The sequence below is a fragment of the Camelus dromedarius genome, chromosome 20 (assembly GCF_036321535.1).
Source record: "Camelus dromedarius isolate mCamDro1 chromosome 20, mCamDro1.pat, whole genome shotgun sequence".
Lineage (NCBI taxonomy): Eukaryota > Metazoa > Chordata > Mammalia > Artiodactyla > Camelidae > Camelus > Camelus dromedarius.
Window position 1 is genome coordinate 23,990 of NC_087455.1, and position 19,559 is coordinate 43,548.

The following is a 19,559-nucleotide window of genomic DNA, read 5'->3' on the forward strand; positions in this document are numbered from 1 at the left end:
TCTGTACTCATGGATTGGAAGAATTACTAGTATTAAATTATTGATTCTACCCAAAACTATCAACAAATTCACTGCAACATCAATATAATATTCCATGATATGTTTCATCAAAATAGAAATAACAATCCTATTATTAATATAGAACAACGAAGGAAACTGAAGAGCCCACAGAGGTTCAGAGAAAGAAGGACACAGCTGGAGGCATCTCCCTCCCTAGTGTCAAACTGTATCACGGAGCTGTAGTAACCACAACAGTGAGGAACTGGCACAAACACAGACACACAGACGAGAGTAACAGCACAAAGAGCCCAGAAATAAGCCTGCATGGCTGTGGTCAGTTAATTCATGAAAATGGGGACAAGGACATACAAAGAGGGAGGGACACTCGCCTAAATAAATATTGCCAGGAAAACGGGATACCATGCACCAAAGAACGTCACTGGTCACCATCTCCACTGTGCACAAAACTAACCAAAACCCCACAGTTTCCCACATCAACTTCATTCTGAGGTTCCTTTGAAGATAGAACACCCCGAGCAGTCAGCTGCACACAGGAAGCTTCTCCCCAACTTGTCCTTTTCCTTTCCTATTGCGGCTCCTCACTAACGATGCCCGAGAAAACTCAGCCTGAGACAGCATGGACATAGCCCCATTGTCTAGAAGCTAAAGCCCGGATGGTCGTGAGGAAATCAAGCCCCTGCCAGCTGTTCAAAGGGCCAGGTCCGTGGGCAGAATGCACCGGTGCCCGTGGGTCAGAGAGATGGGTTTGGCGCCCCCCCCTGTGGGCCATCAGAGAAGTTTGGGGAATGCTAAGCTCACAAAACCCAGAGACCTCATCCAGGACACAGTTCTGCTCTATGTAGTGCCTTTGGAAATCCAAAATGAAACAGAGCCAAGTATCTCACTATGTTGTCTCAAAAAATGGTTAAGGGACGATTGATTTTAAAACATATAGAATGAAGAGAACATAGACACAAACTTTACAAGTGATAGTAAAATTCACTCAAAATTGCCCATAGACAAATTTAAATGACAAAACTAAAAATTTTTAAAGGAAATGGGAGAAAACCTGTAAGACCTTGGGCCTGGTGATGCATTTTAACACACAACACCAAATGACTATCTACAAAATAATATGAAATACTACTAACACAGGCTTTATAAAATCATATGCTTCTACTCTGTGAAAGGCCTTATTCATAAAGCCAAAAGACAAACCACAAACTGGGAGAAAGTATTTGCAAAACACAGTGCACACTCATGTCAAGGGGAGCAGAGTATGCCACTCCCAAAATAGGTCTGTAGCCTAATGACTATTTCAGCCTGATTAATTTTTTTAAAGACTCTCAGAAAACTGAGCATAGGTTGCCCTTTTGTGAGAGACATTTTCATTTCTTAAAGGAATCTCCATTTGTAAGGGTGTGTTCCTCTTTCTGTACCAGATAAAGGATCCTCAGGTAACTTATCAATGGAAAAGTCCTGTCTTAAATCTGAGTATCAACCATATCATGTTTATTGTGCTTTGCATGACACCCTGACATAACTGGCTTCCTCCCTTCCTCAAGTCTACCTTTTGCTATTAGCTAAACATGCTATTTAAGGGGATGGCTCTGGCCATTTCTGGGAGTGATTCAGTGTTCCTGGGTATCTCTCAAGTGTACAGGAGGTATACTGTTATTAAACCTCTTTGTTTTTCTCTTCTTAATCTTTTATTGCAGAGGGGATATCAACCAAGATCCTAGCAGGGTAGAGGAAAAATTTTTTTTCCTTCCGTACACATGCAATGGAATACTGTTTACCAATGGAAAGAAATGAACTACCAATCTATGCAAAGACATGGGAGAATCTTACATATATAATGCTAAGTGTGCAAACAAAATTAATAATAATAATAATAATAATAATAATAATAATAATAATAATAATAATAATAATAATACAGGAAACTGCAAATAGGAAAAGTGTTTATTTGGGGTTTTAAGAATTGCATTTGGGGAACACAGATTCAGGTAATTCTTAGAGTGATCCAGGTAAGAATAAGAGTACAGAGGCTTATAAAGACAAAAGTCCAGGACATTGTTAAACTTGACTGGCCATAACTGTGATGGACTCTGATGTGGATCAAAAAATATTTGTCCTTAAGAAATCATGATTTGACTTAGGGTAAGCATAAAATACATAGACAGACTGTCATGAATTATTTGAGGCCAAGAGTACAATAAGTAGACAGTTTTCTGGCAGATGTTCTGGGTGACTTCATCAGGTCAAAACATAGGATTTCATTCAGGCTGAGATATAATAGGTAGGTCACAATTTCTGAATGGGCTCCTGGCTCCATCTGACAGAGCTCTCTTATCAATACCAACTCCATGTTGCTTTTCTTTACACAAGTGAAAGAATCAGTCTGGAGGGGCTACATATGCACTGTACGAGCAAATTTCTATGTATGTGAAATTTGGGGAAAGGGAAAACTAAGAGATGGTGAACAGATCATGTGGGAGTTTTGAAATATCCCATATAATAATACTTTAGTGACAGACATCTGCCAATATCCATTTGTCTAAACCCATAGTTCTCTATGGCCCAGCAAATCAATTAAGTAATCAAGTAAGCGGTAGTGTCACAGGATGGAATACAGGATGTAATGAAGAATCTGTCTTAGAAATGTATGAAAACACTCACTGATGCTGGTGGAGCAAAAGGTGCCAGCCTCAGTAACTGCAGGAATAAACAGAATGTGTAGACTAAAGGGAAAAAGTACTGCATAGAATGTATAAAGTTCCATCTCACAGAAGTAGGAGCTAAAAATGGTGAAACCACTGATCTGGAATAGAATGAGAAACAAATTAGATGGAAGATGGTGGAAACAAGGATTCTGTCTGAGTGGGAGTTACACATAAGCAGGGGGAGATGTACACTGTCCATGTGATAATGGATCATGTTGGAGGCATCAGTATAAACTCATCTTTGGCTTATGAATACAGACAGTCCCACATAGACATCTTTATAATTATAATCTCTATAATTAGGAGTATATACTATTGTTGAGGGGGAAATTGAGTGTCCCATTGCTTTGACCACTTTCTAAGTAACTTAAATTTAAAACAATCACTGTGCTTGTGACAGATTTGGGGGTCAGTGCAACAACAATACACATCAGTGAGAAGACATGCATATATTTCCTGCATTGTCACCCAAGCATATTTACCTCCCATATGCAAGTTCTTAATACCATTCTCTAATAAAAGGAATCAGGACTCTTTGAAAAAATGGCTTACACTAGGACTGAGAGTCAGTATATGAGCCAGGATAATCTTGAATCTTGTATCAGAAAGTAAGGAAGTATCAGGAAAAGAAAAACCCCCAAAGATGGAATGATCTCAAAGGAAACAGGAGCCAATGAAAGAATTCTCAATAGCCAAAGCAGGAATAAACTGAGCAACCAAAATCTGTAGTGCTGGATTATAACCAAAAGATTAAAATAGCTGTCCAGCTATCTACAATGGTGAAGTTACATGATGACATAGGTGTTTTGTTTTTTTTTTTAATAAATGGAATTGAATAGAAAACTCCTATGGAGAAGAATTCCTAATAATCCATGACATCCACCAAGGAAGTGGAGCTAAAGCCCCCTATCCTAAAGTGTAGGTTCCACATAGTGACCTCCTTCTGTTTAGATCAGAAGCAAAAGTCTGAGATCCCACTGCTGGGCATGTATCCAGAGCAACCCTCTAATGTGAAAAGACACATGCACTGACTGATTTTTTTTTTTTTTTTTTTTTACCACAGTGGGCAACATTAAATTGGAGGGAAAAAATTGTGTTTTCAACAAATGTTGCCAGGCAATTGTCTATCTAGTGAAATTTTTTCATTTCCAAGAGAAATGAAATTGGGTCCTTGCTTCATACCACATGCAAAATTAACTCAAGATACATAAAAAGCTTAAATTTAAAGAGTGGTACAGTGACAATCAGCCCTCATCTGCTGATTCTACATTTGCAGAATCACTCACCTTCAGATAAAAAATAATAATAATTTGAGAACGTTCCATAAAGAAAAACTTGAATTTGTGGCATGCCAGAAACTATTTAAATAACACTATATTTTCTTCACAATTATTTACATATCATTTACATTGTATTATTTATTATAAGTGATCTAGAGATGATTTTAAGTATACAGGAAGCTGTGCTTAGATTATTTGCAAATACTACACTATTTTATATAATGGACTTGAGCATCGACAGATATTTAGTATCCACAGGGCGTCCTGGAACCAATACCTCACACATAGGGATGGAAGCTGTATAAACTCTCAAAGAAACAATGGCGATAAGTCATCATGACCTTGGATTTAGCAGGTTTTTTTAGATCTGATAGCAAACACAAGCAAGGAAACAAAAAAAATAAATTGCCTTTCCTCAAAATTAAAGACTTTTGTACATCAAAGATGTTATCCAGAAACTGAAAACACAGTACACAAAATCAAAGAAAATATTTGCACATTATATACTTGAAAAAAAATTGATCAAGAATATATCTAGAACTTTTACAACTCATAAAAAGACAAAACAAACCCACTTTTTAACATGGTAAAAGGACTTAAATAGACCCTTCTCTATACGTAAACTAAAAAAAATGTACAGTATATTGTATATATGTATTTACATGCAATATAAGGTATATGTGCAGTCAAACAGTAATAATTCTACCTAATAAAGTTGAAAAATGAAAAAACACCAATAAATAAAGTTAGATTAAAAAAAATTTTAAATAGACCCTTTTTTAAAACATTTTTTATAATCATTTTGCAATGTTGTGTCAAATTCCAGTGTAGAGCACAATTTTTCAGTTATACATGAACATATATATATTCATTGTCACATTTTTTTCTCTGTGAGCTACCATAAGATCTTGTATATATTTCCCTGTGCTATACAGTATAATCTTGTTTATCTATTCTACAATTTTTAAATCCCAGTCTATCCCTTCCCACCCTCCCCCCTAAATAGACCCTTCTCCAAACAACACAAATAGTCAACAAGCACATGAAAAGATGTTAAAAATCTGTCGTGATGGAAATGCAAATTAATGCCATATCATTTCAAGCACAGTAGAATCCCTGCAATCAAGAAAACTAAAAACAACAAATATTGACAATAATGTAGAGAAACTGAAACCTTAAAACGTTACTTGAAAAATTGGGAAATGGCACAACACATGTATACAGTCTGCCATTTCTTCAAAAAGATAAAAATACAGTTACCTTATGGGTCAACAACTCCACTCCTAGATACAGACCCCAAAGCATTAAAAACAGGTGTTTGAACAAAAATAATTATATACAAATATTCATAGCAGCACTATTCGCAATGGCCCAAAAGGTAGAACAGTTGAAATGTCCATCAAAGGCTAAACAGATAAACAAATAGGGTACACCCATAAACTGCCATATTATTCTGACATATAAAGGAATACAATGGTGCAACCATGGTTGAGAATCATATGGTAGTTCCTCAAAAACTTAAGCAGGTGGTTAGCATGTGATCCCATCAATTCCACTTCAGGGTATATATTCAAAATATTTGAAAGCAGGAACTGGAACAGAAATGGGTATACCCATATTCATAGTAGCACTAATCACAACAGCAAAAGGTGGGAGCAATTCAACTGTCCATCAGCAGATGAATGGATAAACAAAATGTGGTGTATACACAATGGGATACTACACAACCTGAAAAACTAAGGAAATTATGACATATGCTACAACATGGACAAATATTGAAATCACTATGCTAAGTGAAGTAAGCCAGACACGGAAGGACGAATGTTATATGATTCCACTTACATAAGGCATCCAGGGAAGCCAAATTCAGAGACAGAGAGAATGTCATTGCCAGGGGCTGAGGGGAGTTAGTGTTTACTGGATACAGAGTTTCGCTTGGGGAAAATGAGTAAGTTTCTGGCGATGGATGGTGAGTTCTCTGTACAACAATATGAATTTAGTTAATACCATAGACTGTATATTTAAGTGGTTTAAATGGTAAGTGCTATGTTCTGTATTTTTAATGACAATGAAAAATGTGAATGAATCACTAATGATATGTGTTACAACTTGGATTTAGATTGAAAATATTCTAAGTGAAAGAAGCCACACAGAAGAGGCCACCCAGATCATACTCATCTTGTGCACTTTAATCCATTAAGATTTTGAAAAAGAGGGAAACTCTCAGTAATAGTTTCAGAAAAAGAAAACTGGCACAGAATGGAAGAAAGGATTCCTATAAGTTGGGGCAAAGGGGAAGGGCTGAAGTGGGCCTGTGGATGGGGTTACAAGATGAACCATAATATTTCTTCATTTGGGGTTTATGTGCTGGTTCCCTGGGAGAGTATCCCAGTTTTAGGTAAAACCCACTGGAGTATTTTATGTGAGGTGGCAAATGTGAGTACTGCGTAATGCTATTTAAAGTACTTAATACGTTTAAAATTACTAGAAACTAAATTACTTTTGAAAACAACCATGTCAATGCCACACCGAAAAAGCAGAGAAGACATCAGATTTCCTTATAGAGGCCAACCCTTAACCTGGTCCAGTTCAACCAAAGTGCTGATGCTAATTGCCCTTGTAGGAGTCCAAAGGTAATTCAGAGGCACTGTGGGAAGATTAAGAGCTACTGTGTTTTAGGTGCTGTGGATGACCTGGATGGAGTCCAAACAGGGCAATTTCTGATTTCTAGTTTTCCACATCAAGCCATCGAAAAGCTGTTAGGACTAATGAATGATTTCAGTAAAGCCACAAGGTACAAAATCAAAACACAAAAATCAGTTGTCTTTCTATACATTAATAGTGAAACATCAGAAAGAGACTTTTTTTTAAATACCATTTACAATTGCATCCAAAAAATTACCTAGGAATACATTTAATCAAGGATGTGAAAGACCTGCACACTGAAAATTCTAAGACACTAAGGAAAGAAACTGAACAGACACAAATAAATGGAAAGATACCCTCTGCTCACGGACAGAAAGAATTAATATGGTTAAAATGTCCATTCTACCCAAAGCAGTGCTCAAACTCAAAGCAACCCTCGTCAAATCACTATGCCCTACACCAGAAAATAACAGAACACTGTGAATTGACTATACTTCAATAAAGTAAAGTAAACTTCAGTTGCATTTTTCACAGAAAAAGAACTAACTTTCCTAACATTGGTGTGGAAACACAAAGGACCCTGAACAGCCAAAGAGATTCTACAGAAGGGAAACAGGCTGGAGGCATCTCCTTCCCAGACTTCACACTGCAGTAGGAAACTAAAGTCACCAAAAAGTGTGGAATTGGCACAGCAACAGGGACATGGACCAGAGAGAGCCCAGAAATAAACCTATAGGTATGTGGTCAGTAAATTCACAAGGAAGGAGCCAGGAACCAGCACCAGGGAAAGGACGGACCCCTCAACAAAAGGCACTTGGAAAATAAGACACCAGACACCAAAGAAGGACACGACACACTCTACACCACACACAAAAACTGACTAAAACCCAGTTTCCCACATCCAGCCCTTCCTCTCCTAGGGCCTCTGAGGAGGGACTCCCCTCAGCAGTCAGCCCCTCACAGGAAACTTCTCACTTTTCCTTCCTCCTCACATTTTCCTTCAGTGCAGCACCTCCTGTCGGGTGCTGAGGAGACTGGGCTCCCGTCAGCAGGGACATAACCCCCTGTTGTCCTGAAGCCCCAGCAGGTACAGAGGAGACCTGGCTCCAGTCTGCTGTGGAGGAAGCCAAGTCCTTGGGCAGAATGCATGTCTGTTCCCACCACAGGTCTGGGAGGCAGGCTCTGGACCCAGCTGCTCCCGCAGCCAGAGGTGGAGGGGGGAGGTATGCCCTAAGGGCAGCTCTGCTCAGTCCACTACACTGTGGACAGGAGGGCGGGAACCAAGCCGCCCTCACGGCCACTTTGTGCTTATCTTTTGGATTTCTGAATAAGGAGGCCCCGCCCCAAGGGCAGTTGTGCTGAATCCTTTAAACTGGAAATTCAAACTGAAATATAGCCAAATATCCATAACTTCTCCAGACAGTTAAGAAACAATTAACTGGAAGCCATAAGGAATGATGTGAATGGAGACACAAACTTTAAAACTTAAAACAAATTCACTCAAATGTATTCATACACATTTAAAATAAAAAATATCAGAATTATACAAATAAACCAAAAAATATCTACATGACCTTGGATTTGGTCAAGCAGATTATGATCTTTGAGTTTTATCACACTACACAAAAAGCCAACCCACAAAAAAAAAAAAATTAATATTAGGGACTTTATAAAAGATTTCTACTCAGAAAGACATTATTCAGAAGTCCAAAAGACAAGCCACAAACTGTGAGAAAACTATTTACAAAACACATAGATGATAAATGATCTGGACTCATAATATACAAAGAACTCCAAAATAAAAATGGGTAAAGAGCTGAATAGACACCCAGCAATAAAAGATGGAGTAAATAAGCATACCAAAAAAATGCTCAACATCACATACAATTAGGGAATGATAACTTAAAATCACAAGATATCACAGCACACCTATTAGGACCACTAAACCCCACAAGTACAATCCCATTGCTGGTGGTGAGAAACAACAGGCACCCTCCCTCATTGCCAGTGGAATGCATACACAGCCACTAACAGATCTGCTGTAACCCACCTACCGCTACTCGGCCTCTCCCCTTCCTCCCTGGACCCCTCTCCCAGGCCAGATGTATCTGTCCAACTACTGCGTCCCCCCTCACCTTGGGGCTGACAGGCCCCTCACAGGACTGTGATCCTGCCACTCTCCACACCCCAAGAGGCAGCCTCACCCTCCCTGGTTGCTAAGCCCAGACACCTGGGGCCTCCCAGTCTCCCACTTTCCTTGTGCATCAGTAGCTGTCAGCTCCTCCTCCAGAGCCAGTCCCCACAGGACTCCCCATCTACAGCCCTGGCCCAAGCCTGATCTTGTGCCCGCCATCAGGCCTTGACAAAGATCCCACCTCCACGGTGCATCTCACATCCCGTCCCAACATGGACTTTCTGAAGCATCAGTGAGATGGTGACTCTCTCCTACTGTAATCCCCCGAAGTTCCCCCACTTTGGCTGGGCTGTCTGCTGGAAGGGACGTTCACTGAGGCTATGAGTGTCCCCAGCACCCCTGCTAGGGTACTGGCTCCTGAGTTCCCTGACACTGAGCACCTCAGCAGGTCAGGTGACCCAGCCTGAAACCCCAGAACGGCTCACCTCAAGAGAGGGCTGGCACAGTGGCTGCTCCATTAAAGAGAGAAGAGAAGGGATCCCCAGCTGGCATACAAACACTCCTCCTTTGTCTTTACTGTTCAAAATCAAATCCCTTTCTCCATAAGGGTGAGAAGTTGATCTGTGAGCTAAGTTCCCACTTCTCCAGTCTTTGACCACTGAATAAAGCTTGTGCTGCATTCGTATCAGCTTCAGTCTTGTCTTTTGGCTACAAGAACCTGAACTAGCATCTATTCTACACTTTCTTTTAATTATTTTAATTCTTGTCCTTTTACCAATAACAAGCATTATTGAAAATAACCTCCTGAAATGAAAGGTCTTTCTCGTATATTTATTAGCCTGGTCTTATAAACAGTAAAAGGAGGACACGTCTCCCTGAGAGTCCAGTAAGAAGCTCCAGCTCTGCCTTCAGCTTCCAAGGTTGAAATTCCACTTAAACTATTCCCTGAACAACTTTCTTAACTTGTTGCTTGAGTGCTGTCTACAAGTACAACGAAGTGTGAGAAAATGACACCATAAAAACGAACATCACTGTGTACCTTGTGCATTACGTGCCCTTCTACATATACAAGTACAATACAGACGTTTTATCATATGTAATACTGACGTGTATAACCATGAATTAATTATCTAATCCATGCGCATAAGCATGCACGTCAGCCTATTGCTATTACAGGACACATCAAACAGTTCAATCCATATTGGATTCCAGTCCCTACAAATATTCACAGGGGTAATTGAATTGATTGATATTACATGAACAAATGTTTACTTATCATTTAGTAAACTAATTTTACTAATCAATTAGTAAACTAATGTTTACTAATCATACTACCACACAGAGTCCAAACATTTCCAGCCAACATGCTTATCATAACTAATAACCAGTGCTTAATCATCAAGCCTGGATAAGCCATCAGCCCGCCCACAAACGTGCCTCTCTCCTCATTCCAGGACCATGATCCATGGGGATTTCTGTAAATGAACTATAACTGGCATCTGGTTCTTACTTCAGGGCTCTCTCACCTAAAACTGCCCACTTTCCCCCTTAAATAAGACATCTCAATGGCATTTTTCACAAAAATAGAACAAACCACCGTAAAATTTGTGTGGACCCACAAAGGACCCCAAATAGCCAAAGCGACCCTGAAAAAGGAGAACAAACTGGAGGCATCTCCCTCCCTGACTTCACACTATACCATGAAGCTACAGTCACAAAAGAAGCACAGAATTGTCATAAAAACAGGGACGTGGACCAGAGGGACAGAACAGCGATTCCAGAAAAAAAACCCAAGGCAGATGAGGTCAGTTAAGGTATGACAAAGGGGCTCAGACACACCAAGGGGAAAGGACGGTCCCCATAGGAAGCAGTGCTGGGAAACCTGGACACCACATGCCATCTGCACTGCACACAGAACTGATAAAACCTGGTTTTCCACACCAAGCCCTTCCTGGTCATATGAAGCCCACCACCCCCCACCCAAGCCATCAGCCATGCACAGGGAGCTTCTCCCCACCTTTCCTCACCTATTCCTCCCAGCAATGCCTGGGTCATCGGGAAAATCAGCTCCTGGCCACATGGACGCTGCCCTGTGTGGTCCTGAAGCTGCAGCCTGGGTGGGTCCCAAGGAGATTGAGCTCCTGCTGCATAGACAATGACCAGCCGCGCGACCCAACCTGCAGCCCTGGCGGTAAATGAGACAAACTCCTCTCAGCTGCGAACAGAGCCAAGTCCGCATGGAATGCGCATGCGCTGTGGGTCAGCGATGCAGCTCAGCGACCCTGTGGTCAGTGTGGAAGGTGCAGGCCCCATTCACAGTTCGCTGGAGACCACACCCCCTGCTGGGGGAACTGCTGAATCCATTTAACTGTGGAAATTCAAACTGAAATGGGGACAATATCCCTTACTTCTCCAAAACAGTTAGGGAACAATTAATGGGGACCATATGGAATGAAATGAATGCAGATGCAAACTTTACAACTTACACCAACATTACTCAAAATTATTCATAGACAAATTTTAAATGCAAAACTATTCAAAATTACAGAAGAAACCAGAAGAGAATCAATATGAGCTTGGATTTGGTCATGTAGATCATGAGCTTTGAGTTTTAACACAACACAAAAAGGCATTCCAGAAAGAAAATCAAGGAATATTGTTGCTGAAAGATCAGCCCCCATCCCTGATGAACCAAAGAATTCACAGACAGGGCCTTGGAGATTAGAAGAAAAGAGGCAGTTTTATTACTTTCCTGGGCAAAGGAGACACAGCAGGCTAGTCCCTTCAAAACTGTGACCCCACCTTGGGGATAGGGTAGGGTGGTTATACAGCCATACTCAAACAAAGCATTAATAACAATCAACAGAATCATTTTCTCATCAGAAGACTTGGAATGGTGTCATGATGCCTCCAGGCAACCAATTCTATAGAGGCCAGTGGTTGTCACTTTTTCAATCTCTATCTCATGAGCACTCAAGGTGTGGTCTTCTTAGTATATAGCCTACTTTGTAAGGTTACAGTTCTGTGATCTTCTCCCTGGAGACTCAGAGTCCAAGCATGACTGTAGCTTTTGATTACTGGAATAAAGTAGCAACAGTGAGATCAATAGCTTTAGTTTTAACAGTGGGCCTGGAACTGTGAGTAGCAACCGGTCAGTCAGGTTAGTTGACTATTTTAAGGGCAAGCATAAGAATTAGCAATCTGTTAGCCTAAGTGTGGCCATTTTATTAATACTCCTGCAATATCATGAGCTTTATAAAATTAAAGACATCTACTTGTGAAAGACCTTATTCAGAAAATCTAAAGGCAAGCCACAAACTGGAAGAAAGAGTTAAAACACATCAAATAAAGGATTTGTCTCAAAATATATAAAGAACTCTAACACAAACAACTCCATTAAAAATAGGAAAAGATCTAAATGGGCATCTGCCCAAAGAAGATACACAGATAGGATACCAAAATATGCCCAGGACTCAGTGGGAAGGGAGGGGATGCAGAAAAAGCACTGGCCCAGCTCAACTCCCTGAGTCATAGGTGACCCTGGACTGGTCCTGTCCTTCTGGGAGGCCACAGAGAGATGGAGATGGAGGAAGGGGAAGAGGGCCAGTTATGCTTAAACCTAACTCTAGCCCTGACCCCTCTCACCATCTTCATTTGACATGGTCTAGGAAGTCCCAGCCATAGTAAATAGATGAAAAAAAGAAAAGAAATCAGATGGCTGATGAAAAAGTAAATTTGTCACTGTTTGTAGATGACATGATACTCTGTATAGAAAATCCTGAAGATGACACACAAAAACAAACAGAACTCATCAGAAAATTCAATCACGTTGCAGGATACAAAATTAACCTACAGAAATTGGTTGCATTTCTACACACTCACAACAAACTAGCTAATGAGAAATTAAGAAACCACCAACACCGACAATGACCTTTACCAAACTACAATACCCAGGAGCACACCCGACCCAGGAGGCACGGACCTGCACTCAGACAGCCAGGAGGCACTGATGAAAGAAACCAAAGATGACACAGACAATGGGAAGATACACTGTGCTCATGGATTGGAAGAAATTGTACTGTTAAAAGGATCCCACGCTCCAAGGCAATCTAGAGATTTGATGACAGTCCTAGCAAAATACCAACAGAATGTTTCAGAGAACCAGAACAAAGGACTCTAAACTGTGTGTGGAAACACAAAAGAACGTGAATAATCAATACAATCTTAAGAAAGAAGCACAAAACTTTCATATCATGACCACTGCTGTCAAACTCTACCACACGCTCCCTGATGTCAAACCCTACTACAAACCAAGAACCATCAACACAGTATGCTATTGGCACAAAAGAAATACACATAAATACACAGAACAGAATTAAGAGGCCAGAAATAAACCCATGCTTGTGTGGTCAATTCATTTATGATGAAGGAGGTGAGAATATACAACAGGGAAAAGACAGCATCTTCCATAAGTGGTGTTGGGAAAACTGGACAGCTACATGCACAGGAATCAAACTGGAATCCTTCCTCATTCCATCTACAAAAACAACCTCAAAATGAACCAAATACCTTAGTGTAGGACCTGAAGCCATAAAACCCCTCGAAGAAAACAAAGACAGTAAGTTCTTTCACATCAGTCTTAGCAATAATCTTTTGGCTCTGTCTCCTCAAGCAAGAGAAACAAAAACAAAATAAACCAATGGGACACCATCCAACTGAAAATCTTTTGATAACAAAAGAAACCATTCACAAAATGAAAAGGCAGCCTACTGAATGTGAGAAAATATTCACAAAAAAATGCATCTGAAAGGGATTTATATCCAAAACAGACCAACAAAAAACTCACATAACTCAACCACCAAAATATATTTAAAAAAGAAAAACACTAGTAAAAAAAAAAATTGGGAGAGAAGACCAAACATTTTTCCACAGTATACAGATGGCCAACAGACACATGAAAGGATGATCAATATCGCTCATCATCAAAGAAATGCACATCAAAACCACAATGAGATGATCTCCCCACACCTGAAAGAATGGCTATCACCCAAAAGGCAACGAATGACAAGCACCGGTGAAGATGTGGAGAAAAGGAAACCCTCATGCACCTTTGTTGGGAACATCCATTGTTACAGCCACTGTGGCAAACAGTATGAAGGCTCCTCAAAAAATTGAAAATAGAACTACCATATGCTGCAGGAATTACACTCGGGGGTATCTTTCTGTGTGTAAAATATATTTTTTAGACACACACACACAGTGGAAAATGACTCAGCCATAAAAGAGAATGAACTCTTGCAACAACATAAATGGACCTATAGGATATTAAGTGAGATATGTCAGACAGAGAAAGAGAGAGATCTTTTGGTGTCACTTTTATGTAGAATCTACACAGCAGAACAAATGAACAAACAGGAAAACAGAAATGGACTCATAGATCCCAAGAACATGCTGGTGGTTGCAGAGGAGAGAGGGTTGGGGGCATGAGTGCAACAGGTAAGAAAGATTGACACACACAAACTCCAGTCACATAACAAATGTCACAGGGATGTCATGTGCAGCATAGGGAATAGAGTCCATAACACTCTGCTAACATTGTATGGTGACCAGTGGTAACTAGACTCACTGTGGTCATCATTTGGCCACGTATAGAAATACCAAATCACTATGTTCTATACCTGAAAACTAATACTGAAGAAGGATTAATAAAATGGCCACACTTAGGCTAACGGATTGCTTATTCTTATGCTCGCCCTTAAAATGGTCAACTGACCTGACTGACCACTTGCTACTCACAGTTCCAGGCCCATTGTTAAAACTGAAGCTATTGACCTTACTGTTTCTACTTTATTCCAGTAAGTGAAAGTAATAATAAAGCTTGATCTCTGGGTCCTTCTCCAAGGAGGTCACAGGATGTTAACCTTACAAAATAGCCTGAATTACCAAGAAGACCACACCTTATGAGATAAAGAGATCTAACCGCTGGCCTCTATGGAATTGGTCACCTGGAGGCATCAAGTCCTCATTCTAAGTCTTCTGATGAGAAAATGATTCTGTCACTTCTTATCAATGCTTTATTGTTTGAGCTATGGCTATATAACCACCCCACCCCATCTCCAAGGTGGGTTCACAGTTTTGAAGGCACTATCCTGCTGTGAGTCCCCTTTGCCTGACAAAGCAATAAAATTGCCTCTTTTCTTCTAAGGTCCAAGAACTTGTCTCTGGGTTATTTGGCTCATCAGTGACGGGGGCTGATCTTTCGGCAACAATACTGCCCATCAGTTATACATCAATTTTTTTTTAAAGAAGAAGGAAAAACACTATTTTTAAAATAAGAAGAATGTAAGAGATAAAAAGCAGATGTCACATAAAACTTTAAAAGGATGCAGGGTGAAAAAAACATGATGTCGGCTGACGTTCCACTCCCATGGCCCAGAAAACTTGAGGACTTGAAGAGGAGCAGCCATGGGATACTACTGGAATGTGTGTTTCTTTGTTTAAAGAGGCTTCTTTTTTTTAAGCAGTTTTGAGCTCACAACAAAGTTGGGCAGGGTACAGAGAGGTCCCATATGCCCCCTATCTGCTCTTGCTGCTCCCCCTGAAACAGGAAGGGGGCAGGGCACAGCCATTCAAGGAATGCTACAGCAATTAATATCAAAATGGTGAAAGATTCAACCCCCAGTAGGCCTTGAGGCTCAGGATGATGAGAGATTTAACTTCTAGCAGATCTTGAGCTTCATTATACGCCCACTGTAATATAAGCATGGTGAATAACATGCCCACAGGCACCATGGCAGGCCCAAGGCTGGGCGCAAAAGGTCAGAGTGGGAAATGGCCAACTTCCTGGGAATCCCAGCCCTTTCCCCAGGCTACTTAGACTGGCCCTTCCACTTATTAGCACATGAAGCCACTGAGCCCATAAAAACTGGCACCACAGTTCCTCGCCACAGCTGCCTCTCTCCATTCGGAGGTGGAGATGGACCACGCTCTGTCTATGGTGTGTGTACCTACTTTTAATCTGAGCTCCTAGCCCCCACACCTCGTGGCCTTTCTCCTGCCTTTCAATACACCTCTCTGAATAAATCTACCTTTACTCAACTGTGGCTCGATCTTGAATTCCTTCCTGCACAAAGCCAAGGACCCATACTTGGCGGGGCATGTCCCAAGGGCTCAACCGAAGCCTGGGACACAGCCCTTCTCATGCCCCACATTCGTTTTTCCTGCATCACCCCCATTCCCACCCCCAAACCCCAGACACACACACAGGTTCTCAGAGCCTCCTACCCCCCAACTATCCTATTAGCATGCTGTGTGTTGGTCACGACTGCTGAATCTACATGGAGACATCATGATCACCAAAGTCCAGAGTTTACATCAGAGTTCACTCCTGGTGATGTACAACCTATGGGTTCTGGCAAACACATCTCACCATGAATGTATCACACCACATAGTTTCACTGCCTTAAAAATCCTCTGTGCTCAACCAATTAAGGATGTTGAGTTATGCTGTGTGAACAGAAAATACTGCAAGCCATACCAGTAAAAGAATGCTGAAGATCTCAAGTCATCAGCCACTGCCACCACCCCCAGAGTGAAGATAAGCCTGCAGCTAGGCCTCATCAGCCTGAGGGGACTTAAAATATGAAAGGACAGCATACTGGCCCTAGATAGCTAGATGCTTGTTGAAGGAATAATTTCAGTAAGCCCAAATGTTTGCTCCCTCCCGTACACAGAACAGTGCTAAATTCTTTAACTTGAGATATCTGGCTTTCTTCAATTAACAAGCAATCTTTTAATGTTCTTACTACCTGATCTTTGTTGTAAAATTTCTATATATCTTAGCTCCTCCCCCATCTCTCTGGTGCACTCCCTCAGAGCAATCTGAGAGGCTGTCACCCCTGCTCCAGTCCTCCCGCCAAGTAAAGCATAACTCTCAACTTTTAGGCTGTGCATTTATTTCATTCGACAGTTGCTAACGTACACAACTTTAATTTTGTTTAACAGTATCTCCCAAAATAAACTTTATTGCCTCCCCGAGAAAAAGGATTCTAAACAAAGATAAAATGCAGGGCATGGTCAGGAAAACATATGTGACTGGAAAATCCTTTGTTAAGACAGCAGAAATATCAAAGTGGTGCCTCAGAGGACATCACACAATGCAGTCAGACAAAAATCTCATTAAAAAGACCCACTCATATCAAATAAAGCGTTCTAAGTAGCTAGCTGAATATTCTTAAAGACTGTAGACTGTCAACTTTCAATTTGCAAATACAAGCAATTCTGAATTTTTTCACACAACAGAATTCTGAATTTTTCATACAACAGAAGACACAAGATACATCAAAATGTTGAAATATTAGACTCTGTTGCCCCAGGTTCATACCCCTGCCTCTCCCTTGAGTGGAACCCAATTACTCTTATCTAAGTTTCAGGAGGAAGCTGCATAGAGAAAAGCACAAAAAACTGATTAGAACAGACTAGGGTCCAAGACTGCAGAACATAAGACTTCCAGCCCACCTTGAGCCTTAGTACACGTTCATTGTAATATATTAGCATGCTAAATGACACACCCAACAGAATCATGCCGGGTTGACAATTCCCATGACAACAACCCAAAACTCCCACACAAGGACTGAAAAGGAGTTGCATCATTTCCAGGTCCAACCACATCCCTGTTAAGACATGAATACTCCTCCCACTCTTTCCAATTTCAACCCACCACATCCTGGCCAGACCCCTTCACCCCCTGACCCTGCCCCTTTACTTCGACCCTCCAGTAGAGTTGGTGTCTCCAAGTGAATTGGGTCGACACAAGACTCAGTGCCCAGCCAGGGACAGACCAATCCCACATCTGTCTGACAAAGCATCCCTGGAAAAGCTCTGCACTCAAGACAAACCCCTCTACCACCTGCAGAGGGGGACTGTCCTGGATGGGGAAGAGGCTAAAAGAAGTTGAACCTGAACTCTTCAAGAGGAGTGTCTAGGATATCCTTGGCTCCCCTTGCTAGATGGGGCCTGCAGACCTTTCGGCTCTTCCTTCTGGTGGCCTCACCTGCAGGCTGCACCTGGGCCGAGTGGGCTGCTATAGGCGAGGGGAGAGACAACGTCAGGACTAAATAGTAACAGAAACAGCGTCCATACAACTCTAACCCCTTTGTAAACACCAACTGATTTACTTCTCAAAATTATAAGGAAAGTACTAACATCACACCCCGCTGAGAATCACAGAGAGACTGACTCCTGTCTCTGCCTGCCTCCTGTCCCAGCCCGAGTTCTGTGAGAGATCCAAGCCTTCTACCTCCCTGCTCCCTGGGGCTTCACTGAGCCATCTCGTATCCCCGCCAACCCTACTGCTCTGGGCTTCCTCTATCCACTCCCTAGGCTCTTCCTCCCCACCCCCTTGAACTAGGCAGTCCTGTATCAACCGGTTCCCAGCTCCTCACCGGTCCTGAGAGCCCGCAGGGCCTCGCTCCACTCAGCTTCCATCTGAGCCCTGTAGTCTCCAAACAAGGAGCGCATCAGCTGCCTCTTCCGGGGCAGGGGGGTTCTTTGGCTGCTCAGGATCCGGATTGCCCCGAGAGCCTGCTCTTCTGCAGATAAAAATAAAGGACTGGTAACCTCCTCTATTCTCTCCTCCAGCTGCCCCACCGCAAAAGAAACAATTCCATCCCCTGGCAGCACCTGCAAGGAAGGCCTAGGACTGTCACTGTTCACCTCCCCCTAATTCTACAGAAGGGCCCCTCACTCTGCTTAGGGTTGGGTCTCTGCGTCTTCAGCCCCAACTCCAGCTGCTCCACGCACCAGGCCAGTTCCCGGGCCAGCTGCTCCGCCTGTGATGGATTGGGGATAAGGGTTGTGAGAGAGCACCAGGACCCCCGCGGCCTCCAGCCCCATCCTACAGGAACGCAAAATGCCCCATCTCACACTCCATCCCTTAGCCCTGCTTATTCGAAACCACACCCACCGGAGGACTCCTACCCAAAATGCAACCAGGGGCTCCACCCTTCCCCACTGAGACCCGCCCTTGCCTGGGCCTCAGCGCTTAGCGGGGCTTCCTCTGCAGCGGGCTTTTCTGAGGCCTTCCCGCCTACATTCGCCACAGAGGCCCCATTCCGGTTTTTCTTCTTCTTATGTTTCTTGGCCCTGGAGGCGGCGTCACTGCACGTAGGCTGCCCTAAGCGGAGACAGACTGGATGGAACCTTACAGTTGAAGGACTCGGGACCCGGGGTCTGCAGGGTGCGCGGGCAGTACCTGGCCCTGGAGCTGCCGATGTCTCCCGAGCAGAATGTCCTGGAGCCTGGAGAAAGGGGGACAGCACGAGGGTCAGGAGGGGTCGCCGATGGCCTAAGACCCCGCCACCGGCGCATCCTCGCCACACTGCTCACCGCCATGTGCCGCAGCAGCCGCGGAAGCCCGCGTAGGGCTTCCAGTCCCACGCTGAATTCCCTCCCCCGGAAACACGTCTGCGTCGCAGCGTTCCGCAGGGCGCGGGCGGGGCTGTGAATGTGGGCGGGGCCCTTTGCGGGCGGGGCCAGGGCTGCCTGGCCAGACCCAGGTCGCACACTCACTGCGCTGCAAAGCTCGGGATGAAAGGACAGCGCCCTAAACAAGGAATGTGCCCTTCAGGCTCACCTTCTCGTAGGGAGGGAAAAGCAGGTAAATACACAAGAAACACTGTCACCCAGAGAGGCGTTGTGCATAACAGCGGCCCCAACGCGGCGGGGAGTGGTCAGCAAAGACCTCAGAGGCGCAGCACGTGCCAGGCCTGACGG

General features: G+C 42.7%; 1 protein-coding gene across 1 annotated transcript; it reads right to left on the reverse strand.

Annotated features, from left to right (window-relative positions):
* Positions 1 to 1,947: 1,947 nt before the first annotated feature.
* C20H8orf33 (chromosome 20 C8orf33 homolog) lies at positions 1,948 to 19,251 on the reverse strand. Its single transcript, XM_010998719.3, has 6 exons — positions 19,173 to 19,251; positions 19,039 to 19,084; positions 18,815 to 18,960; positions 18,532 to 18,616; positions 18,230 to 18,376; positions 1,948 to 17,868 (listed from the first exon to the last, which is right to left on the reverse strand). Exons 1-6 carry the CDS (start codon positions 19,176 to 19,178, stop codon positions 17,729 to 17,731), a joined length of 570 nt encoding a protein of 189 aa, XP_010997021.2. The 5' UTR covers positions 19,179 to 19,251; the 3' UTR covers positions 1,948 to 17,728.
* Between the last annotated feature and the right edge of the window lie 308 nt (positions 19,252 to 19,559).

Bases quoted from the DNA above. Each gene is read 5' to 3' on its own strand.
- C20H8orf33 (XM_010998719.3), bottom strand. The intron at 18,961-19,038 runs GTACTGCCCGCG...GTCTCCGCTTAG, and splicing joins ATCGGCAGCTCCAGGGCCAG to GGCAGCCTACGTGCAGTGAC. The intron at 18,617-18,814 runs GCAAGGGCGGGT...AATCCATCACAG, and splicing joins CGCTAAGCGCTGAGGCCCAG to GCGGAGCAGCTGGCCCGGGA.